This window comes from Eschrichtius robustus, chromosome 20 (assembly GCF_028021215.1).
Source record: "Eschrichtius robustus isolate mEscRob2 chromosome 20, mEscRob2.pri, whole genome shotgun sequence".
Classification (NCBI taxonomy): domain Eukaryota; kingdom Metazoa; phylum Chordata; class Mammalia; order Artiodactyla; family Eschrichtiidae; genus Eschrichtius; species Eschrichtius robustus.
Genome location: NC_090843.1, coordinates 27,756,666 through 27,782,468, shown reverse-complemented (window position 1 = coordinate 27,782,468; position 25,803 = coordinate 27,756,666). Strand labels below are relative to the sequence as shown.

The 25,803-nt window shown below is 36.1% G+C and overlaps 1 protein-coding gene across 1 annotated transcript in view; it reads left to right on the top strand.

Annotated features, from left to right (window-relative positions):
• Positions 1–25,803, top strand: part of CA10 (carbonic anhydrase 10) — a 581,255-nt gene that overhangs the window by 237,079 nt on the left and 318,373 nt on the right. Inside the window, exon 3 of the mRNA XM_068530438.1 lies at positions 5,744–5,886. Coding sequence (XP_068386539.1) covers positions 5,744–5,886 — 143 coding nt within the window. The remainder of the gene's footprint in view (positions 1–5,743; positions 5,887–25,803) is intronic.

Below are 25,803 nucleotides of genomic sequence, written 5' to 3'. Positions count from 1 at the left end.
CATTCAATTAGTTGTGCCTTTGAGATAGAATTTAAACAAACCCAAAGCAATAGGATTAAATTCTCATAAAAACCCAACTGTTGATTAGAAACCAATTCTTTTCCTACTCAAACTACTCCAAGGGTAATCAAGCTCACTCTTGGCTGTATTCCAACCAAGGCTTTTAATTCATAAATCAGACCATGGTACTCTCTTGCCCCAAATTCTCAGTTGCTTTCTAATACATTAGAGTAAAATGCAAGTTCCTGTCCCTGGTCTACCTGGCCAACCTCATCTCATCTCACTTTTTTTCTCATCTGGCTCATCTAGTTCAGGTTAACTTTCTTCCTCTCCACTCCTTGAACACATCAGGCTCTTCTCTGCTCCTCTCCTCTGCTTTGGACGCCCTCTGCCCTGCCACTCTTCAGAAGCAACTCCTCTCGTTCCTTCCAGGTTTTGTTAGATGTCATCTACAGAGGAATTATTCCTGGCCATTCTACCTAGGTTATCTCCCCAATCCATACTATATTCTATAGTTCATTACTGTTTTAATTGTTTCTACAGCATACTTGCAAATAGTTCTAATTACATAGATATGTGTATATAAACTTGGAGATAAACACTATCCCTCATATTCCCTACTAGACTGCAAGATCCATGAGAGCAGGAACCATATCTGTTTTATTCATTACTGATTGCCCAGAACTGATGGCAGTGCCTGGCACATAGAGTAGGTCCTCAGTAAATATTTGCTGCATGAATTCTCAGTGTCAAGCCTAATGTCTGGCACATAATAGGCTGTCAATAAACACTTTTTAATTGAGTTTGTCTTGTTTCCATAGGATTTAGCAAGTCACATAAATTGCATAAATTAATTCCAAGTGTCAAACTCCTTGCCATAACAGCATGGTCTCTGCAAATTCTGCTGAGATGACAAATGACAATTCAGGACAAATGAACAAGGAGGATGCTTAAAAGCTCAGACTGAGTTTGGAGCATTTTCTATAGGATACAAATGTCACTGAGACAAATTTTAACTCAGTATCAAACTTGATCCCTCTAGTTCATTGCTCTCTCAAACTATTTCTTATTTTAGTAGGAGCTTTTTTGGTTTTGTCTGAGGGTTACCATGTGTTAATAAACTAAACTTGAGCTTTTTGTTCCACTGGTTTTTGAATAAGCAACTGATAGGTTTTGCGTTTTCCAAGGCTCATGTTTTAAGTAGCTGAAATCAGTCACTGAGCATTTTCATAGCTCACTGGACCCAGAGCCAAGAGACCATTGGGTTTTGTTGTTTATGGTCACAATGACAGCATTACCACAGGGAAATGTTTTGGCAAGATAACACATAGCTGTAATGCAGCAGTTAAGTTCCATTGTTTAGGCTCTGTGAAAATTAATTTGCAAAAATATCCAAGTCTGGTGTCTGTTTTAGGTTATATGTAAATTAAAAGATTGTGTGAAAAGGATTCTAGAGATGGTGCCATTCAAACATTTCAGACCAGTTGTTTACTAATTAGAGTAATTCTCACTCAATTTTACTTTATTTACATTCACATTTTTTCTCAACAATAAGTTGTATCAGTCAAGCTAGAAAAAGACACCGCATTAGCTAGTAAACCATAATAACTGATGCTTTTAAAAAAATGACAGAAAATTTAAAAATTTGATTTATTGGGACAACCATAGGAATTAAGAGAAAAACAATTCAGCAATGATTCTCTAAATTTGGAAATTAAAGCAGTGCCATAGCATTCTACAAAGTTACTTCGTTCCCAGGGGTGACATGGGAGTTTATAAACCTGAAGGATCAAAAATATGGAGCATAGTTACGTATTAGGATCGTGGGGATAACAGAGTTCCGCACAAATGCAGAGGGAGAGTTTCCTACTCTAAATCTTGAAGCCTTAGTTCATTTGTCCAGCCTTGCTCTGAAGGTAAAGTCTACTGGCTCACTCCCATGCTCTAATAAGTATGGGCACCCCATGCTTCTGTTTCCACAGCCTTCCTCCTATAGCATTTCCCTAGAACCTAGATTACATGACATTTGTAGACCTATTCCTGGTCCCTTTTGGCACCTAAGGTCCCTGGACTAGATTTGCACCTTAATTATTGTCCCAACACATAACAATGATTCTAAGAGCATTGACTTCTTTCATCTGGACTAGAACCTTGCCTAGTCCAGCTCTTCATGAGCAGTCATCCCCATTAGCTCTCCGTGAGGTCCTGCAGATGAGACACAAACACATCTTATCTTGCCTGAATTGAAGGCTTTTTTCTACCCAGCTATAGTTGAATGGCTTTTTAAAAATCCTAACTTTATTTGGGATGATTGATATTTAAAGCAGTTTGATTTAAACCTTTGCACTTGAAATTTATTTTAACTGGAGACTAAGCATTAATGTTACTCTTGATCTACCAAAAGAGAAATGGTAGCAAAAGTCTTACAATGGCCATAACAACAATTTAACTCTGAAACTCTGACTCTAATAACCTGCTCACGTATGAAGCCTGCTGGGGTGGAAGGGATTTAGAGCACTGTGAGTCTTGAGACCTGGGTACAAGTCCTTACTCTGTCCTTCTCTGCCTCTCCCTGGTTGTGTGGCCTTGGGTTGAGGACTTTATCTGCCTTTATGGCCTTAATTTTGTTTATTAATTTAGATTAGATGACCACTAAGGTGGCTTCTATTTCTGAAAGACTATTAATTTACAGCTGATTTAAAATGAGCAATCCAGTGATGAATAAACTTTGATACCTCTTCAGGAGTGGAGCTAATGAGGGTCACAGCTTAGCAAGGAAGAGTGTTTCTCAGTTATCCCTCAATTGTCTAAGCAGGTGGTTAGAACCAGACACACAGGCCTCAATAGTGAAGTGGGTATATAAAACCCTGAAACTATTTGTCATAAAGAATGCCATGCCCAATAAAAGCAAATCAGATGTTCACATAATATTTTTGCTGTTTGTGTTTTTATGGGGGTACTTTTGGGGTGTGAAGTTTATTTGTAAAGCACAGAAGCATCTGCCCACCCATGTTGCCATATAATAGCAGTCTGGCAATCCATTTATAGGATTTGATTATTTTTGTTAATAATTTTCATGGGAGTATATGAAATGCAATATGTATCATCTCTTACTATGTTTATTATGAATCTGCCTTCCAGGGAAGGCCCCCCAGGACATCATAGATGGCCTGATTGTCAAAGAGGTTCTTGTCTCACAGGATTTTAAAGATAAAGGGGGCTGTATTAGTTTCCTATTGTGGCTGTGACAAATAATTAACAACTTAGTGACTTAAAACAACACAAATTTATTATCTTAGAGTTCTGGAGGTGAGAAGTCTGAAATGAGTCTCATAGGGTTAAAATCAGTGTCAGCAGGCTGGTGTTCCTTTTGGAGGCTCTAGGGGAAGAATCTGTTGCTTTGCCTACTCCAGGTTGTAGAGGCCGCCTGCATTCCTTAGCTCATGTCCCCTTCCTCCATCTTCAAAACCAGTATCTTCTGTCTTCTCTGACCTCTCTTTCCATCCTTAAATCTTTTCTCTGTGTCTATGATCCTTCTACACCTCTCTCATTAAAAAGACACTTGTAATTATGTTGGGCCCAGATAATCCAGGATAATCTACTCATCTCAAGATCCTTAATTTAGTAATTTCTGTCCAGTAACTTTTACAATGTAAGGTAACACATGCACAGGTTCTGGGGTTAGGATGTGGACATCTTTGGAGGGGGTCATTATTCAGCCTACAACAGAGGCCATAGAGACCAACCAAGGCCCAAGAAATAAATGACTATCTAAGGGCACACAACTAATTTGTGGCAGTGCCATGACTGTATCGCTGGCATCCTCACATCTGCCATGTTTATGTGCATCACTGAAAATCACAGGTAAGAACATGCACTGATGGAGGCTTTATTTTTATAATAAACTTGAAATGATTGAAGAATAAGTATAAAATTAAGTCAGTGATTTTAAAAGAGCGTTTTAGAGATGATAGAAGTTTATGTTTTTTAAATACATTTTTAATGCAAGAGCTTCCTTAAATATTATAATTTTGCTAGGTCATGGTACCTTCTAAAGATAAAGTGACTTGCAGAGATAAAATAGCTTAAATAATGATGGGAAATGAAAGTGCCAAGGAAGCACATGTACATATTCTTCTATCTACTTCCCCTTCCCCTCTTCCTCCTTTGCTTTCTCTCTCTGTAACCCTGGCCATTGTTGCCATTTTGAAAATCTGTTATAGCTGGAAAGTCAATTCAAACTTTTTAATTAAAGGGGGTGGATCTACCAGAGGCTTATTGCCAAGGGGTTAAACCAAATTAGGTTATTTGCCATATTTCACAATGAAGCCCACTTTATTTTGGTGTTGAAACATTCTTCTAAGACTCTAAGGAACTTGTTTTTTTTTTATCACTTCTGCCCAATAATTGTCTGTAACAATTAAAAGGGTTATAGAATTTTGAATTTAGATGGGACTAGACATACCATCCAGCCCAAAACTTCTCTCTTTCATAGTATCTTTGGCAGGTATTTGCCATACTCCTCTCTTGCTTCAGTTTTCTCCATCCATGACATGGGAAGGAATAATGGCTGCTGTAAATTAAAGGTTGTATTAAATTTGAGTTCCTGAGAGGACACGTACATTTGAGAGTGTTGTGACTTTATTGTTAGGCTCATCTTCTGTAGGAATCACTCCCTGTTTCCACTTCCACTGCTGCAGGCTTTGGTGCCCCTCATCTAGAGTTTCATATACACTTGACTTAACCTCATATGTACCCCACCCCCAGTGTGGTAATTGTTCTTACATGCATCTGCCTTCTTCAAAATTCAACTTAACCCAATGCTGGACATGCAATAGGAGCTCACTGGACTGCTGATGGATGCTGTGGATGGATGATTGAATGATGATCATACAATCTCAGAGGCATATAAAGGACACATGGATCTAAAGCCTCAGTAAAGATACTGAGGGGGCAGGAAAATGTTGAAGATACAGTCGCTGATCTTCACTGATGTAAAATTAGTAGGTTGGTTACCCCACTGCTCTGCTAACTTTTTTAAACAGAAGAAAATAGGACTGGAAATTGTCCAGAAATTTATTTTAATAGATTATTTGATGTGACACTGAAAATGAGTGGATGATTTCCCTTTGGATATTTGCACTCAGCACTCAATGCCATCTTTTTCTGCTTATCAATGAATGCATTCTTCAGCTGATGGTACATTAAATCAACTTGCCAAGCTCCTGTCTGGCATTGATTGGGGGTCATAAAATAATTCACTCCCTCAGACTGGTCTTGACAACCAGCAGAATAAATACCTTATATATGTTGAATGCTACTTCTTTGAAAAGCTTATAAAACTTTCTATCGAGAACAAGGTTGATTCCCATATCATTCCTGCCAAACAGAAAAGCAGAGCATCAGCTCAGGAGTTGCTATATATTTAGTGTACCTCAATATGAAAAGATGATGTGGCTGGACTATGCCATCTTCTTATTAAGTCATTAATGCTAGCTATACCCATCAAAGAGGCCACAGAGTCAATGGGTCAAAAGTAAATAAAATCTGATCTTAAGACATCATGAAGGTAAGAGTTAGAGAAATTGACCAAGATTCAGGCCAGGAAACTGCCATAACGACACTCAAGGATCTCTATGTGTGGGAAACATTGGATGGCTCTCTTTGATTTTATGACTTTTGTGCCATGGCTCTTTTTCCATTATTTCCCCAGCCTGATTCTAAAATTTCTTTCTGTTTCTAGTTCCTTCCTTCTGGGGATTGGTGAACTCAGCTTGGAATCTTTGCTCTGTGGGGAAACGACAGTCGCCAGTCAATATAGAGACTAGTCACATGATCTTCGACCCCTTTCTGACGCCCCTTCGCATCAACACTGGGGGCAGGAAGGTAAGCAGCCATGTTGCTTCCATCGTGGAGTTGAGGACAGGGAGAGATGCTGATTCTGAAAGCCAGCCTTCCAGACCTTGATCTCTGTGATGAGTTTGTCTTTCCACCCAGGAGTAATATCACAGACCTCAGGCCTATTGCCAGCAAATATAATTATGTGTAAATCATGCTTTTTCTCTCTACCTAGTCAAACCCTCATGCTTCTAATTACTTCTTTGTATTCGCTGGATGTTGCCTGAAGTCCTATCCCTTGGTAGCTCATGAAAGAAAGTTAGAAAACAGCATTGCCTCCTCTGCATATCATGCTGGGAAAATTCTTCCTCTCAGAAACCTCTTTACTGGGGCTTCTTTTAACCTCAACAAAGTGAAAAAAAATTTTTAACAAAAGTAAAATCAGACATTTATCATCCTGGAAGGAAAAACAAACAAAAATCACCTTAGATGATTTATAAGAAAATCAATAATTAATTTTACTATGGCTTGCTGGCTAAGAATCATAGCTCCTGCACAGAAACGCTGAACTATGCTTCCCGATTCTCACATCAACATCCCTTCTTCCCTATCCTTCCCCCATAATGAGCTCCTCCTTAATTTGTGGAAGAGCATAATGTCCATGGGGTTTCCTCATCACTGGAATCTAGTGTTTGTGTTTTTTTTGTTTTTTTTTTCTGGTTTATCTCTATTTAGCTACCCTTACTGTAGAGTAGATTGTTGAAGGTGGAAAAAACACACACAGAAAACTGTGTTTGAACGTGATTTAGCTGTTGTGAACTCAAGAGGAACGGAAAATCATTTGTGTGCAAGAAACTGGGGTTAAAATTTGGATAAATTTCACTATTGCTGGTGCCTGATTCTCCAGGGGTTGGGCTCCTTGGGCTCTGCTTTCTACTCCCCTTATGCAGTCTGTTCACCTTAATTACCACAAGTTTGTAAGTAATCTTTTCGCCTTCTGATATATTGTATTTTTTTCTTATCACATAATTTTCACACACGCATTGAAAAATCGAATGACCCATCAAAATTTTGTTAGTGACTTTGACTCAGGTCACAAGGCAAGTTTTAAAGGATCTTGCATGTGATTGAGACTATTTAGCTAAGTAGTGTTTGTGTGCTGTCTTAAATATGACTTGGGAAGCACTTTTGTAAAAAGGTCCTATATAAGTTCATGATGTTTATTGTTCTGATTGTATAGAAAACTAACCTACCTTATTTATTGTTCCAATTGCAGTTTTATTTTACAAACCCTAAAAGGAACTTGACTTGGGTTCTACATATACCTCTCTCTAAAATTTGAATCATTCAAATCAAGTCATGAGCATGTATAGGTTCACTGACCAGTATATAAAAAGGGCAAATTGCAATTTTGAATATGCAATCACTCTTTCTTTCTTGGAGAGGGTGATGGAGGATATAACTGTATCCTAGGCAAACTGAGAAATGAAAAAAGTAAACACACACAAAGCAGAAGGAAGGCTGGTACCTGAATTCCAGAAATTACCTGAAAGATGGCCAGCAAGGCTGAAGCACAGAGACCTAAGAGGAGTTGGTGAGGAGATAAGGATGGAAGAAGAAGGCAGAGGCAAGATCCTGAGGCCATGTTAAGGAACTGAATTTTTTCTTAAGAGTATGACAAGGATTTAAAGCATTATTAGGTAAAAAGTACATAGGGAGTGAGATGGAAAAGGTAGCAAGCTAACACAAACAGTGAATATACAAGTTTCATTTTCCATCAGACCATCTTAGAGGAAAATCTTGATGTGAAAGAAATAAAAAAAACTAATTCAGGAAAGCTTCTCTCTAAAATTTATTGGGAAAGAAGAGAATGAGAGATAGCTGGAGTTAAAAATCATTCATAAGTTATGTTATCTTTTGGTGTTTTTTTGTTGTTATGTGATTTAAAAAATATATTTTTAATTTAGTAAAGTGTACCTGATCCAAATCAATTTTCAAATGCTTTGGAGTTTGGAATTTTGGAAACATTTACTTTTGATGGTGTAAATATTTATATCTGGCATGCTTTGCGTTGTCAGCTGTTTGAAGAGCTGAGGACCGTTTAATGATTTCCTTTGCATTTGTGAAAGGTGGAAAATATAAAATATAGATGGTAGTTGGATAAACTAACTGATAACGTAATGCCTAAACTTGATAGACAATAGCTAAATCATGTTTGCAATCTATTAAAAGATGGTGTTTAATGAATTGTAGATTTATTTTGGAAGTAAGGATTCAAATCACTGGCTCTGAATTTAGTTTTTCCTTGAAGAAATGTGTATCCAACTTAAAAGGTTTAAAAACCTCTCTGCAAGATTAGGAGGTTTTGTAGAATTTGGGCAAGCTGCCACATTTTGAAGTCTGAGATCAGCTGGGTATCAACATGTTAAATGCATCCCAGTCATTATGTGTTTTATGTCACATTTGTATCCATGAACATTATTCCTGCTCATTGTTAAATGTACCTTATTTACAAACCCACGAAGCAGCTCTGCTGCAGTACCTCACTGTGTTACTGTGTTTGTTTGAACATATTTGATTTGGCATAGAGCTCAGAAGATGAATTACAGGTTATGTTTGTTTGTTTGTTTATTTGTTTTAGCATGAGGTAGAGCTGAAATTCAATGTGAACACAAGACTACAAAGGGTAATAATAGATGAGAATCAAAACATATGATGTCTTGGATATAAAAAAGGATATTTATTTTACAAACAATGTGGTTTCTTTTACCTTTTAAGATGCTTATTTACAATGATAATTTTTAAGCAATGTTTTTTTTTTTTTTTCTTGAAGAAGAGTACTTTTTATCCAGTTGTTAATATCTGACACATAGGACAAAATCCAAAATAAGTGTACTTTCAAACAACACTCATATATTGTTGCACTGCATATGGATATAAGAATCCTACTTTGGGAGAAAAGTGGCCAAGATAGAGGAGTAGGAAGACCCTGAGCTTACGTCTTGCCATGGGCACACCAAAATTACAATCATTTACAGAGCAACTATCTACAAGAACAACCTCAAGACTAGCTGAAATATTTTCCACAACTAAAGGTATAAAGAAGGAACTGCAATGAGTTGGGTAGGAGGGGTGGAGACATAATATAGTCAAGACCCACATCCCTGTGAAGGCAACCCATAAATGGGAAGACAATAACAAATGCAGAGTTCCTCTCCAAAGAGGAAGGGGACCAAGCCCCACATTAGGCTCCCTAGCTAAGGGGTCCTGCAGCAGGAAGATGAGCCCCCAAAATGTGTGGTTTTGATGGTCAGCAAGGCTGACATATTGAGAGAGTTGGAAGGCTTTAGGAAATAGAGACTCTGCTCTTAAAGGGTGCACACAAAATCTCACATGCTAAAGGACCTAGGGCAGAATCAGTAATTTGAAAGTATCCCAGATCAGACCCACCTGCAGATTTTGGAGAGCTTCTCAGAGAGGCAGAAGGAAATTGGGACCCACCTTGGAGACACAGACACTGGTGGCAGTGCCTGGGAACTTGTTCTACCTCAAGGACACTGGTGCTGGCAAGCACCATTTTAGTCTTCTTTCTATCCTATTAGTGCCTGGGACTTACACACCAACCAGTGGACCAGCACCACCCCAAGACCATCCCAGACCCCACAGCCAGCTGCCCTAGGACCTGGCTTAGACCACCAGAAGGACAGCACCAGCCCAGGGACCCCCCCACCCTGATCCATGCAACCAGCTGTACTGGGAACTGGCCTAACCCACCAGTGAGCCAGCAGCCACCATGTGAAGCAGAGCCTGGTGGCCAACCAGGCAGAATGCAGCCTCACCTACCAGCATTCCCACAGTAGTTGGTCCTGCCACAACAGAAAGGCCCATGCAGCCAACATAGGGGGCACTCCTAGAGCATATAGCTCTGGTAACCAGAAGAGAGTGTGCTGGTAGGCTCCATAGGACCTCTCCTACATGAGGTCACTTCTCCAAAATCAGGAAATATAACCAAATTGCCTAACACTGGATATAAATACAGAGAATAGGCAAAATGAGGAGACAGAGAAATATGTACCAAAGAAGGAACAAGACAAAATCTCAGGAAAAAATTTTTAACAAAATGAAGATAAGCAATCTGCCCAATAAAGAGTTCAAGGTAATAATCATCAAGATGCTCAGTGAACCCAGGAGAAGAATGGATGAACACAGTGAGAAGTGAAATAGAATTAGAAAATATAAAGTACCAAACAGAGCTGAAGAATCAGTAATTTAAATTTAAAAATACACTAGAAGGAATCACGGTCAATTAAATGATACAGAGGAATGGATCAGCAAACTGGAAAAGAGCAGTAGGAATCACCCTAACATAACAGAAAAGAGAAAAAAAAAAGAATTTTATAAAATGAAGATAGTTTGAGACCTCTGAGACAACATCAAGCACACTAATATTTACAATGTAACGGTCCCATAAGAGAATAGAGAAAGAAAGAGGCAGATAAATTATTTGAAGACATAATAATCGAAAACTTCCCTAACCTGGGAAAGGAAACTAACATCCAGGTCCAAGAAGCACAGAGTCCCAAAGAAGATAAAGCCAAAGAGGGCCACACCAAGACATTGTAATTAAAATAGCAAGAATTAAAGATAGAGTATTAAAAGCAACAAGGTAAAAGCAACCAATTACATACAAGGGACCCCCCATAAGTTTATCAGCTGACTTTTCAGCAGAAACTTTGCAGGCCAGAAGGGAGTGGCACAATATATTCAAAGTGATGAAAGGAAAAAAACCTACAACCAAGAGTACTCTACCCAGAAAGGCTATCATTTAGATTTGAAGGAGACATAAAGAGTTTTAGAAACAAGAACAACTAAAAGAGTTCAGCATGACTAACTGGACTTATAAGAAATGTTAAAGGGACTTATCTAAGCGGAAAAGAAAAGGTCACAATTAAAAATATGAAAATTGTAAAAGGAAAAATCTCATTGGTAAAAGCAAATATACTATAAAGGTAATAGATCAACCACTTATAAAGCTAGAAGGAAGGTTAAAAGACAAAAGTAAAATTATCTATATCCACAATAAATAGTTAAGGGATACACAAACTAGAAAGGTATGAAATAGAAGGTAAAAACATTAAACATGGAGGGGGGGAGTAAAAATGCAAGGTTGTTAGAATACACTTGAACATAAAATAATCATGTATTGCTACATATTTGGTTGGCCAAAAAATTCATTCAGGTTTTTCCATAAATTGATAGCAGATGCACACTAAAAGAGAAAGGAATCCGAACATAGCACTAAAGATAGTCATCAAATCACAAGGGAAGAGATCAAAAGAAGAAAGGAACAAAAAAGAACTACAAAAGAAAACCCCAGAACAATTAACAAAATGGTGATGAGTGCATACTTAACAATAATTACTTTAAAGGTAAATGCACTAAGTGTTCCAATGAGAAGACATATAGTGGGTAAATGGATAAAAAACAAGGCCCATATATATGCTGCCTACAAGAGGCCTACCTCAGATTTAAAGACACACACAGACCGAAAATGAGGGATGGAAAAAGATATTCCATGCAAATGGAAATGAAAAGAAAGCAGGGATGGAGACACTTATATCAGACAGAATAGAGTTTATAACAGAGACTGTAACAAGAGACAAAGAAGGACATTATATAATGATCAAGAGATAAATCAATGAAGGAAATATAACAGTTTTAAATATATATGCTCCTAACATAGATAAGAGCACCTCAATACATAAAACAAATATAAACAGACATAAATGGAGAAATTGACAGTAACTCAATAATAGTAGGGGACTATAACACCCTGCTTACATCAATGGACAGATCATCCAGATGGAAAATCAGTAACACTGGCCTTAAACAACACATTACACAAAATAGTATTAAAAGATATATACAGAACATTTCATCTAAAAGTAGCATAATACACCTTCTCTTCAAATGAATATGGAACATTATCCAGGATAGATCACATGCTAGGCCACAAAACAAATCTCAAAAAATTAAAGTTTGAAATCACATCAAGCATCATTTCTGACCAAAAGAGTTTGAGACTACAGATCAACTAAAAGGGAAAAAACTGCAAAAAACACAAACATGAGGAGTTTAAACAATGTGGTACTAAATAACTGATGGGTTACTGAAGAAATCAGAGGAAATTTTAAAAATACCTGAAGACACATGAAAATGGAAGCACATAGTCCAAAATCTATGAGATGCAACAAAAACAGGTCTAAGAGGGAAGTTTGTAGTGATACAGGCCTACCTCAAGAAAAATTTCAAATAAACAATCCACCTGTACACTAAAGGAACTAGAAAAAAACCAAAAACCCCAAAGTTAGTAGAAGGAAAGAAATAATAAAAATCAGAGCAGAAATAAATTTATAAGAAACAAACAAACAAACAAAACAATAGAAAAGAGCAACGAAATTAAGAACTGGTTCTTTAAAAAGATAAACAAAACTGATAGACGTTAGCAAGACTCATCAAGAAAGCAAGAGAGAGGAGCCAAATCAATAAAATCAGAAGGGAAAAGGGAGAAGTTACAACTGACACCACAGAGATACAAAGACTCATAAGAAAACATTATGAACAATTATATGCCAATAAAATAGACAACCTAGAAAAAAATGGATAAATTCCTAGAAATGTACAATCTCCCAGACGAATTAGGAAGAAATAGAAAATAAGAACAGACCAAATACCAGTAATAAAATTGAATCAGTAATCAAACAACTTCCAACAAAAAAAGTCTAGGACTGGATGGCTTCACAGGTGAATTCTCTCAAACATTTAAAGAAGAGTTAACAACTATCTTTTTCAAACTATTAGAAAATAATTGAAGAGAAAGGAAGGCCTTTGAAATCACTCTATGAGGCCAACATCACCCTGATACAAAAAGCAGACAAAGACACCACAAAAAAGAAAATTAGAATCAAATATCACTGCTGAAAATTGATGGAAAATTCCTCAAAAAACTATTAGCAAACCAATTCAACAGTATATTGAAAGGATCATACACAATGATCAAGTGGGCTCTATCCCAGGGATGCAAGAATGCTTCAATATCTGTAAATTAATCAACAAGATACACTACACTAACAAAATGAAGAATAAAAAGTCATATGATCATCTTAATTGATGCAAGAATAGATTTTGACAAAATTCAACAAGAGTTTATGACAAAAACTCTCAACAAAGTGAATATAGAGGGAATATACCTCAACATAATAAGGGGCATATATGACAAGACCACAGCTAAACATCACAGTGAATGGTGAAAAGCTGAAAGCATTTTCTGTAAGATTAGGAAATAGACAAGGATGCCTTCTCTCACCACAGTATTGGAAGTTCTAGCCACAACAATCAGACAAGAAAAATAAATAAGGAATCCAAATTGGAAAGGAAGAAGTAAAACCATCACTCTTTGCAGATGACATGATAGTATATAGAGACAATCCTAAAGACACCAACAAAGAATGTGAAAACTACTAAATGAATTCAGTAAAGATCTAAGATATAAGATCAATATACTAAAATCTGTCACATTTCTATACACTAACAACAAAGTATCAGAAAGAGAAATTATGAAAACAACCCCATTTACAATTGCATGAAAAAATAAAATGCCTAAGAATAAATCTAACCAAGAAGGTAAAAGACCTGCACTCGGAACACTATAAGACATTAATTGAAGATGATACGAACAAATGGAAAGATATATTCAAGGACTGGAAGAATTAATATTGTTATAATGACTATTTTACCTAAGCAATCTACAGATTCAATGTAATCTCTATCAAAATACTAATGACATTTTTTTTTTCACAGAACCAGAACAAATAATTTATTCTAAAATTTGTATGGAAACACAAAGGACCTCAAATAGCCAAAACAATCTTGAGAAAGAAGAAAAAAGCAGGAGGTTTCACACTCCCTGATTTCCACTCATTCTACAAAGCTATGGTATTTAGAACAGTATGGTACTGGCACAAAAACAGACACATTAATCAATGGGACAGAATCGATAGCCCAGAAATAAACCCATGCACCTAAGGTCAATTAATCTATGGCAAAGGAGACAAGAATACACTATGGAATAAAGACAGACTCTTCAATAAATGACATTGGGAAAACTGGACAGCTCCATACAAAAGAATCAAAGTAAACTACTTTCTCTCACCAAATACAAAATAAACTCAAAATGGATTAAAGACCTAAGTGTAAGATCAGAAAGCATAAAACTCCTAGAAGAGTTTGTAGGCAATATACTCTTTGACATTACCCTTAGCAATATACATATTTTTTGTATATATCTCCTTAGGCAAGGGAAACAAAAGCAAAAATAAACAAATGGGACTATGTGAAACCAAAAAGATTTTGCATAGAGAAGAAAACTATTAACAAAATGAAAAGACCACCTGCTGAATGGGAGAAGATATTTTCATATGATATATCTGATAAGGGTTAATATTCACAATATACAAAGAACTTATAGAACTCAACATCAAAAAAACCAGCAATCCCATTTTTAAAAAAATGGTCAGAGGACCTGAATAGACATTTTTCCCAAGAAGACATACAGGTGGCCAACGGGCACATGAAAAGATACTCAACATCACTAATCATCAGGGAAAAGCAAATTAAAACCACAATTCCACTTCTGGGTATTTTTCCAAAGAAAAAAAAATACTAATTTGAAAAGATATATGCACCTTTTTTTTTATTGGAGCATTATTTACAATAATCATGATATTGAAGCAACCTAAGTGTTCATCTATAGATATACAGATAAGGAAGATAAAAGTTTATATGTACAATGGAAAACCATAAAAAAGAATGAAATCTTGCCATTTGCAACAACATTGATGCACCTAGAGGATATTATGCTAAGTAAGTCAAACAGAGAAAGATATATACCATATGATTTCACTTATATGTGAATCTAAAAACAAAAGAAATGAACAACCAAACCAAAAAAAAAAAAAAAAAAAACTAGAAAAAACAGAGCAGAAATATAGATACAGAGAACAAATTGCTGGTTACCAGAGCACAAACTGGTGGAGGGATGAGTGAAATAGGTGAGGGAAATTCAAGGTACAAAATTCCAATTACTAAATAAATGAATCATAGAATGGAATGTATAGCATGGGAAATATATTCAATTATATTTTAATACCTTTGTATGGTGACTGATGGTAACTAGACATATCAAGGTGATCTTTTTTTATTGTATTGAAACATCAAATCAATATGTTGTACACCTGAAACTAACATAATGTAAGTCTATTATACCTCAATTCAAAAAAAAAAAAGTATGTAGACACTGGGAGGAAATGCATCAAAATGCTAATGATGTTTGTCTCTGGGGGGCATGGGGATTGTAGGTGATAATTTGTTTTTGCCTTTTGCTTCTGTGTACACTTGTTGTCTTCAATGAAAATGTATTGTTTGTAAAATTAGAAAGAAAACAATAAATGTTATTAAAAATTTTAAAAGCAAACATAGATATAAAGAAGTTAAATGGGAGTTACTGAATTAAATAACTGTTTAGCCATAATTGTGGAATATGGAAGCAGTGAAATCATTAACCGTCAAATCAGTCATATTGGCACTATTTTTTCCCAAACTAATTTTTATTTTGTACTGGGGTATAGTTGATTTAAAATGTTGTGTTAATTTCAGATGTACAGCAAAGTGATTAAGTTATACATATACATATACCCATTCTTTCTCAGATTCTTTTCCTATATAGGTTATTAGAGATTATTGAGTAGAGTTCACTGTGCTTCACAGTAGGTCCTTGTTGGTTATCTATTTTATAATATAGTAGTGTGTATATGTTAATCCCAAACTCTTAATTTATTCCTCCCCACACATTTCCACTTTGGTAACCATAAGTTTGTATTTGAAGTCTGTTAGTTTGGTTCTGTTTTGTAAATAAGTTCATTTGTACCATTTTTTTTTTTTTTTAGATTCCACATATAAGTGACATGATATTTGTCTTTCTCTGTCTGACTTACTTCACTTAATATAATAATCTCTAGTTCCAACCATGTTGCTGCATATGGCATTATTTTGTTCCTTTTTAGGGCTGAGCAATATTCCATTGTATATATTTATGCAACATCTTCTTTATCCAGTTGTCTGTCAATGGACATTTAAGTTGCTTCCATATCTTGGCTATTGTAAATAGTGCTGCAATGAACATTGGGGTGCATGTATATTATCAAATTATGGTTTTCTCTGGATTGATGTCCAGGAGTGGAATTGCTGAAGAATATGGTAGCTCTGTCCTTAGTTTCTTACAGAACTTCTATGCTGTTCTCCATAGTGACTGTACCAATTTACATTCCCATCAAAACTACAGGAGCGTTCCCTTTTCTTCACACCCTCTCCAGCATTTATTATTTATAGATTTTTTCATAATGGCTGTTCTGCCCAGTGTGAGGTGATACCTCATTTTAGTTTTGATTTGCATTTCTCTAATAATTAGTGATGTTGAGCATCCTTTCATGTGCTTCTTGGCTACCTGAATGTCTTCTTTGGAGAAGTGTTTATTTAGATCTTCTGCCCATTTTTGGATTGGGTTGTTTGTTTTTTTATATTGAGCTGCATGAGCTGCTTGTATATTTTGAAGATTAATCCCTTGTTGGTCTCTATGTTTGTAAATATCTTCTCCCATTCTGTGGGTTGTCTTTTTGTTTTGTTTATGGTTTCCTTTCCTGTGCAAAAGCTTTTAAGTTTAATTAGATCCACTTTGTTTATTTTAAAAATTTTCATTACTCTTAAAGTTGGATCCCAAAAGAAATTGCTGCCATTTATGTCAAAGAAAGTTCTGCCTGTTTTTTTCCCTAAGAGCTTTATAGAACACCATCTTACATTTAGATCTTTAATCCATTTTGAGTTTATTTTCATGTATGTTGTTAGAGGATGCTCAAATTTCATTCTTTTACACGTAGCCATCCAGTTTTACAAGCACCACTTATTCAAGAGACTGTCTTTTCTCCATAGTATATTCTTGCCTCCTTTGTCATAGATTAGGTGACCATGAGTGCATGACTTTATCTCTGGACTTTCTATCCTGTTCCATTGAGGTATATGCCATTTTTTGTGCCAGTACCAAAATTTATTTTTTGTCTGCACCACAGGACATGTACCAAACTGTTTTGATTACTGTAGCTTTATAGTATAGTCTGAAGTTAGGGAGCCTGATTCCTCCAGCTCCATTTTTCTTTCTCAGTATGCTTTGGCTATTCGAAGTCTTCTGTGTTTCCATACAAATTTAAAGATTTTTGTCTACTTCTGTGAAAAATGCCATTGTTAATTTGATAGGGATTGCATTGAATCTGTAGATTTCTTCACAAAGTATAATCATTTTGGCAATATTGATTCTTCCAATCCAAGCACATAGTATATTTCTCCATCTGTTTGTGTCTTCTTTGATATTTTTTATCAGCATCTTAAAGTTTTCTGAGTACAGGTCTTTTGATTCCTTAGGTAGGTTTATTCCTAGGTTTTTTATTCTTTTTGATATGATAGTAAATGGGATTGTTTCCCTAATTTCTCTTTCTGATCTTTCATTGTTAGTGTATAGGAATGCAAGAGATTTCTGTGTATTAAGTTTGTATCCTGCAAATTTACCAAATTCATTGATGAGCTCCAGTAGTTTTCTGGTAACATCTTTAGGATTTTCTATGTATAGTATCATTTCATCTGCAAACAATGACAGTTTTACTTCTTCTTTTCCAGTTTGGATTCCTTTTATTTCTTTCTCTTCTCTGATTTCCATGGCTAGGACTTTCAATAATTTCTTGAATAAAAGTGGCAAAAATGGACATCCTTGTTTGTTCCTGATCTTAGAGGAAATGCTTTCAGCTTTTCACCATTAAGTATGATGTTAGCTGTAGGTTTGCCATATATGGCATTTATTATGTTGAGGTAGCTTCCCTCTATGACCACTTTCTGGAGAGTGTTTTTTCTTTTAATCATAAATAGGTGTTGAATTTTGTCAAAAGCTTTTCCTCATCTATTGAGCTGACCATATCTTTTTTATTCTTCGATTTGTTGATGGGGTGTATCACACTAATTGATTAGAGGATATTGAAAAATTCTTGCATCCCTGGGATAAATCCCAATTGATCTTGGTGTATGATCCTGTTAATGTATTGTTGAATTCGTATTGCTAGTATTTTGTTGAGAATTGTGGTGTCTATGTTCATCAGTTATATTGGCCTGTAATTTTCTTTTCTGTGGGTATCTTTGTCAGGTTTTGGTATCAGGGTGATGGTGGCTTCACAGAATGGGTTTGAGGGCATTTAATCCTCTGCAATTTTTTGGAAGAGTTTTAGAAGGATAGGTGTTGACTTTTCTCTAAATGGTTGATAGAATTTGCCTGTGAAGCCATCTGGTCCTGGACTTTTCTTTGTTAGAAATTTTTAAATCACAGTATCAATTTCAGTACTTGTGATTGGTCTGTTCATATTTTCTATTTCTTCCTGGTTCAGTCTTGGAAGGTTGTGCCTTTCTAAGAATTTGTCCATTTCTTCTAGGTTGTCCATTATATTGGCATATAGTTGCTGGTAGTAGTCTCTTATGATCCTTTGTATTTCTGTGGTATCAGTTGTAACTTCTCCTTTTTCATTTCTAATTTTATTGATTTGAGTCCTCTCTCTTTTTTTTTTTTTTTTTTTTTTGATGAGTCTGGCTAAAGGTTTATCAACTTTGTTTATCTTCTCAAAGAACCAGCTTTTAGTTTCCTTGATCTTTGCTATTGTTTTCCTCATCTTTATTTCATTTGTTTCTGCTCTGATCTTTATGATTTCTTTCCTTCTACCAACTTTGGGTTTGTTTGTTCTTCTTTCTCTAGTTGCTTTAGGTGTACATTTAGGTTGTCTATTTGAGATTTTTCTTGTTTCCTGAGATAAGTTTGTATTGCTATAAACTTCCCTCTTAGAACTGATTTTGCTGAGTACCGTAGGTTTTGAATCTTCATGTATTCATTTTTATTTTTTTCCAGGTGTTTTAAAATTTCTTCTTAGATTTCTTCAGTGATCCATTGGTCGTTTAGTAACATATTGTTTCTTCTCCACATGTTTGTGTTTTTTACAGTTTTTTTCTTGTAGTTTATTTCTAATCTCATAGTGATGTTGTTGAAGTAGATACTTGATATTATTTCAATTTTCTTAAATTTATCAAGGTTTGCTTAGTGGCCCAGCATGTGATCTGTTCTAGAGAATGTTCCATGTGCACTTGAAAAGAATGTGTATTCTGGGACTTCTCTGGTTGTCCAGTGGCTAAGACACTGTGCTCCCAATGCAGGCGGCCCAGGTTCAATACCTGGTCAGGGAAGTAGATCCCACATGCCACAACTAAGAGTTCACTTGCTACAGTTAAGAGCTCACATGCTGTAACTAAAAATCCAGTGTATTGCAGTTAAGATGCTGTGTGCTGCAACTAAGACCTGGTGCAGCCAAATAAATATATAAATAAATAAATATTTAAAAAGAATGTGTATTCTGTTGCTTTTGGATGGAATGCTCTATAAATATCAATTAAGTCCATCTGGTCTGCTGTGCCATTTAAGACCTGTGTTTCCTTATTGATTTTTTGTCTGGATGATCTTTCCATTGATGTAAGTGGAGGTTAAAGTTCCCCACTATTATTGTGTCATTGCCAATTTCTCCTTCTATGGCTATTAGTATTTGTCTTATATATTGAGGTGCTTCTATGTTGTGTACATATATATTTATGATTGTTATATCTTCTTCTTGGATTGATCCCTTGATCTTTATGTAGTGTCCATCTTTGTCTCTTGTAACAGTCTGTATTTTAAAGTCAATTTTGTCTGATATGAGTATTGCTACTTCAGCTTTCTTTTGATTTCCATTTGCATGAAATGCCTTTTTCCATCACCTCACTTTCAGTGTGTATGTATCCCTAGATCTGAAGTGTGTCTCTTGTAGACAGCATATATACGGGTCTTGTTTTTGTATCCATTCAGCCAGTTCTATGTCTTTTGGTTGGAGCACTTAATTCATTTACATTTAACATAATTATTGATATGTATGTTCTTATTGCCATTTTGTTAATTGTTTGGGGTTTGTTTTGTAGGTCTTTTTTTCCCCCTTTCTCCTTTGTTCTCTTCTCTTGTGATTTGGTGACTATCTTTAGTGTTGTGTTTGTATTTCTTGTGTGTGTGTGTGTGTGTGTGTATATCTATTGTAGATTTTTGATTTGTAGTTCCCATGACACTTTGATATAGCAGTCTGTATATATATATATATATATATATATATATATATATATATATATATATATATATACACACATATATATATGTGTGTGTATATATATGTATATATATATACACATACATCATATATATATATATATATATATATATATATATAGTTTTAAGTTGCTGGTCTCTTAATTTCAAATGCATTTCCAGTATCCTGCACTTGTACTCTCCTCTTCTCATGATTGCTGGTTTTGATACCATATTTGTATGTGGATGATTTCCTACCCTTACTGTATGTTTGCCTTTACTGGTGAGCTTTCCCATTCATATTTTTCTTTGTTTGTTTCTAGTTGTGGCCTTTCCTTTTTCGCCTAGAGAAGCTCCTTTAGCATTTGTTGTAAAGCTGGTTTGGTGGTGCTGAATTCTCTTAGCTTTTGCTTATCTGTAAAGCTCTTGATTTCTCTATCAAATCTGAATGAAAGCCTTGCTGAGTAGAGTATTCTTGGTTGTAGGTTTTTCCCTTTCATCACTTTAAACATATTGTTCCCCTCCCTTCTGGCCTGCAGAGTTTCTGCTGAAAAATCAGCTGTTAACCATATGGGGATTCCCTTGTATGTTACTTGCTGATTTCCCCTTGTTGCTTTTAATATTTTCTCTTTGTCTTTAATTTTTGTCAGTTTGATTAATATGTGTCTTGGCATATTCCTGCTTGGGTTTATCCTGTAAAGGACTTTCTGCACTTCCTGAACTTGAGTGAGTGTTTCCTTTCCCATGTTAGGGAGGTTTATGGCTATTATCTCTTCAAATATTTTCTCTGGTTCTTTCTCTCTGTATTCTCCTTCTGGAACCCCTATAATGCACATGTTGATGCATTTAATGTTGTCCCAGAGGTCTCTTAAATTGTCCTCATTTCTTTTCATTCTTTTCTTTATTCTGTTCCTCAGCAGTGATTTCCACCAATCTGTCTTTCAGCTCACTTATTCATTCTTCTGCATGTTTTAGTCTGCTATGGATTCCTTCTACTGTATTTTTCATTTCAGTTATTGTGTTTTTCATCTGTTTGTTTGTTCTTTAAATTTTCTAGCTCTTTGTTAAATACTTCTTGTATCTTCTCAGGCTGGCCTCCATTTTTTTCCCCAAGATCTTGGATCATCTTTACTATCATTACTCTGAATTCTTTTCCAGGCAGATTGCCTATCTTTACTTCACTTAGTTGTTCTTCTGGGGTTTTATCTTGTTCCTTCATGTGGAACATATTTCTCTGCCATCTCATTTTGTCTGACTTTCTGTCTCTGTTTGTCAGGCTGCAGGTTTGTAGTACTTCCTGTTTCTGGTATCTGCCCCCAGGTGGGTGAGGTTGGAGTGGAGCTGGGTCTAACTCCAAGTTATCCACCAGGGATAACTCTTGTGGGCAGGGCTGTGTCATAGGGTGTGTTTAGAGACATCTGGTCACTCAGGAGGACTTCAGGCAGTCTTTCTCCTGATGGATGTGGCTGGCTTTTCTCCCTGTTGGTTGTTTGGCCTGAGGTGTCTCACCACTGGAACCTGCAGGCTGTTTTCTGGGACTAGGTCTTGGTGCCAAAATGTCAAACTCTGGGAGGGCTCACACTGATGAATATTTCCTAGGGCGTCTGCCACCAGTGTCTTCCCCCACAGTGAGCCACATCCACCTCCTGCCACCCCTCCCCCCCAACTGGAGAACCTCCAAGACCCACACGTATTTCTGGCCCAGGCTCCTATGGAGCACTGCTTTGCCCTAGGTCCCAGTGCATGTGAAAACTTCTGTGTGCCCTCCAAAAGTGGAATCTCTTTTCCCTCAGTTCTGTGCAGCTCCTGCACTCAAGTCCTGCTTGCCTTCAAAGCCAAATGATCTAGAGCCTCCTCCTCCTGGTGTCAGACCCTCAGGATGGGTAGACTGACATGGGACTCAGAACTCTCACTCCTGTGGGAGAACCTCTGTGATATAATTATTTTCCAGTTCATGATTATGTTGCAAAAACTCCCCTCTTACCGTCTCACTGTGGCTTACCTTCTCACTGTGGCTTCTTTGTCTTTTGATGTAGCATATCTTTTTTGGTATGTTCCAGTCTTTTTTGTTGATGGTTGTTCAGCAGTTAGTTTTGATTTTGGTGTTTTCATGAGAGGATGTGAGATCACTTCTTCTACTCCACCATATTGTCTCTACTTCTCCTTGAAGTCTTCTTCATAAAAGGACAATTCCTGGCAAAAGAGACTGCTCATCTTGTTTGAAAAAGCAGCCTAATTAACAATAATGCCAGCAAGAATCCAGAAAGAAGAGGGTGGAAGAGGCAATGGGATAGCATTAATAGGGTTAAGAACTTGAATTTTTTGAACCAGGCTTTATGGGGATGCTAGAATATAAACTAACATGAAAAATTAGGTAGAATAAAATATTATCTGTAGGAGGGTCTTTTAAATATTAGATATTCTGGCTCCATATGAGGAAGATTGAATAAAATGTAAAGATAGATCCATTTTGTCATCTAGATATGTTGGTGTGGTGCTTATTTTTATCGGATAACTGATAGTAAACTTTCATAGATAAGTATACCTACTCATTTGGAACTCATTAGCTGTCTTTAAATACCATAGGTCTTTTTACAATGAAGCTCTGGTATGGAAATTGTATGTATAGCTTTATGTATATTTGTGGTATAGAGCAGATCTTTAAAAGCTAATGAAGAAGTGAATGCAATTCTTATGCATCTGTATTTTGTAGTTTGATGAATTTCTCGACTTTCCATTTGATAATATCTTTTCTCAGAAGGAAGCAATACAAGGTTTCTCTATTTGCATCTAATTCTAACCAACAAGGTAAAACTCTGGGAGAAAGTGGATGTGTTATCTTAGAAAATATGGTAGCCAAAGTTAAAAAAAAAAACAAAACTAAGTGCTGTCAAACTTGGATCCTAAGCTCTAACAAAGCATAATTTTGAAATATCATAGCTGAAATACATATGATCTCATTGCCTCATGGAAGATAACTCTTAAGGATTGGGAAGCTCTTAAAAGTTAAATTATGATAATACAGTTTCAAAAGATGGTAAGAAAAAAGGAACTGGCAGGAGCTAAAGATACCGCAGATATGGCTACACAGGGGGCTTTGCAAGAAATATTTTTAAATAACATATAAGAGATGTGAGAGAAAGGGCTTATAGCCAAGGAGAAAGACAAAAGGCAAAATAATCTTGAAAAACAGTTTCAGAGAGAATAAGGTCCAACAAGAATTGAGACTTCCAGAATGAGAAGATCTTTTAAAGTTATAGTTAGAGGAAGTTGCAGTATTAACATAGAGTAAATTTCCATTTAAGGAACATAGATGTCCACAGATGTTCTGCTTTGGTTTGAATTTTAGGTTTGCCACTGACCACCTAGATACAAAAGGTCTAACCTCTCTAAACTTCAGTTTCCTCATTTTTAAAAGGGAAATCATAATAGTACTCATTTCATAGGGTTGTGGTAGAAGTAATTATATGAAATAATGCACTTATTAGTCAGGTTATAATGCAGTTAAGCTAGTGGCTGGCAAAGAATAAAATGCTCAACAATTGTTAGCTACTGTCGTAGTCCATTCGGGCTACTATAACAACCTCCCACAGACTGGATAGCTTATAAAGAATGGAAAATTATTTCTCACAGTTTGGGAGGCTGGAAGTCCAAGATGTAGGCAGTAGCATGGTCACATTCTGATGAGGGCTCTCTTCCTGGTTCATAGCTGGTGCCTTTTTGTTTTATACTCATATGATAGAAGAGGCTAAGAAGCTCTGTGGGACCTCTTTTATAAGGGTACTAGTCCCAATCAAGAGGTTCTCTACCCTTCTACCTTTATCACCTTCTCAAAACCCCACCTTCTAATAACAACAATTTGGGGATTAGGATTTCAACATACGAATTTGGGGGAACACAAACATTCAGACCAGAGTAGCTACCATCAGGAATGTTGCTTCTCTTAGTGAAAAAACACTTAACTCCCACTTGAGTTTCTCGGTAAAAGAGATTAATATTCACATTTGAATCAGTAACAAATGCTGAGAGGTGAAGTGATTGCAATTCTTTGAATGACAGAATTAGAATTCAGAACCACCTTGCCAGTATCCCCAACCCAAAAGGTTGAAATTTAGTAAGCATAAAGGTAAAGCTTTCCTACCAGGTATATATTTATAAAAAGCTGTACAGATTCAGGCTGAGCTAGATTTTTTGTTGTAAAATTACTGCATGTGAAAAAAGTAGAGGAAGTTAATAGATAATGTTTTCAGTATGAATAAATAGCACAGGGAAGATGCTAAGAGAGCAGTTCAATCTAATTAAATAGTATATAAGGTACTATGCCCATGATAAGTGAGGTTATTGTCCTGCAATAACCATCACTAAGAAGACAATATCTGGGATCAGTCAGATCTTTCAGAACTGATGGTTAGATTAATTAATGGAAAAGACATATACAAAGTGAAGTACAAAAGAAGAGGAATAAAGTGGTGATGAGAAGAATCAAATGTTCTATGTTCAATTTTATCTATCTGAAAGAAAAATATTTTAAAGTGTAATACAGGTGCCTTCTAATTATAACTGTCCTGTGCAGCCTCAGACACAGAGAACTAGCCCAGGTGTTTGGAAGTGACTTAGACTAGACTTCAATTCAAAATAAGAATTCAAGCCGTGTGAAAAATGAAAGACCTCCATATGTTTCATTGAGAATCCCATCACAGAAAGCATTCTGGCAGGCACTGAAGCCACTTGAGACTGTAGAGCAAGCTCAAGCATAAAATAAGATTTTTGACTTGACAAGGGAATCCCCTTCCAATCTAGAAACTCTGATTCTATATGAGTAGTGGTTAGATGGGACACAAGGAATATATTTGTTTGAGGCTGACTCCGAAATGAGGATTTAACTAGGATGTAAACCCTCTAGTTTAAATGAAAACGCCCTTTAGAGCCCTAGCATTTGTTTGGAAGAAACTTGCATTCTCCTCTTCTCATCCTCTTTCAAAATTATTCCTCAAAGTTTTGAATACACTCTTTCTCCTTTAGGATATTTTTCTCTGTGTAGCTAGAATGGAGGATTCAGGGTAAAACGAATGCTATAAGAAAGGACTTTGATTAACGATTTAAAAATGAGGCCAAGGTAATTGTGTTTACGCTCAGAGCAGAGCTTTTGGCAGACAGTGGAAGGTTTCAGAGCGTAACATTGAAAAGTGATGAAAGTTAAGCCAAATGAGAAATACTACCATGCTATATTCTAAGTTGGGAAATAGATTGAGAGTAAAGGTGTTCTGCTGCTGGTATCAGGTTCTTATCAGATTCTCATGCATTGTTGCCTCGCTTAGATCTGGGCTGAAGATTACTACTCACTGTCTTGGCAGTTTCATGTAATGTGTACTTCTTGACATCACCCAGTAAATCAATGCAGAGTCATTAGGCAAGTCTCCCAAGGAAACATCTGGATGTTGGCTTTAGTTTTTTATAAATGTATCTAGATCGCATTGTTTACTCCTCTGGTGAGTATTTTCTTTTAAAAGACTGCTTTCCTTTCCTGCTTCTTGTTCTTTTACTCTCTCTCTTTCTCATTTCCCTCCTCTTTTCCATCTCTCTGACTTACTCTCTTATCTTTTCCTCCCCTCTCCAATTTCCTTTCTCCCCTTTACTTTTTCCTATACTTCTGTTCTCCCCTTCCT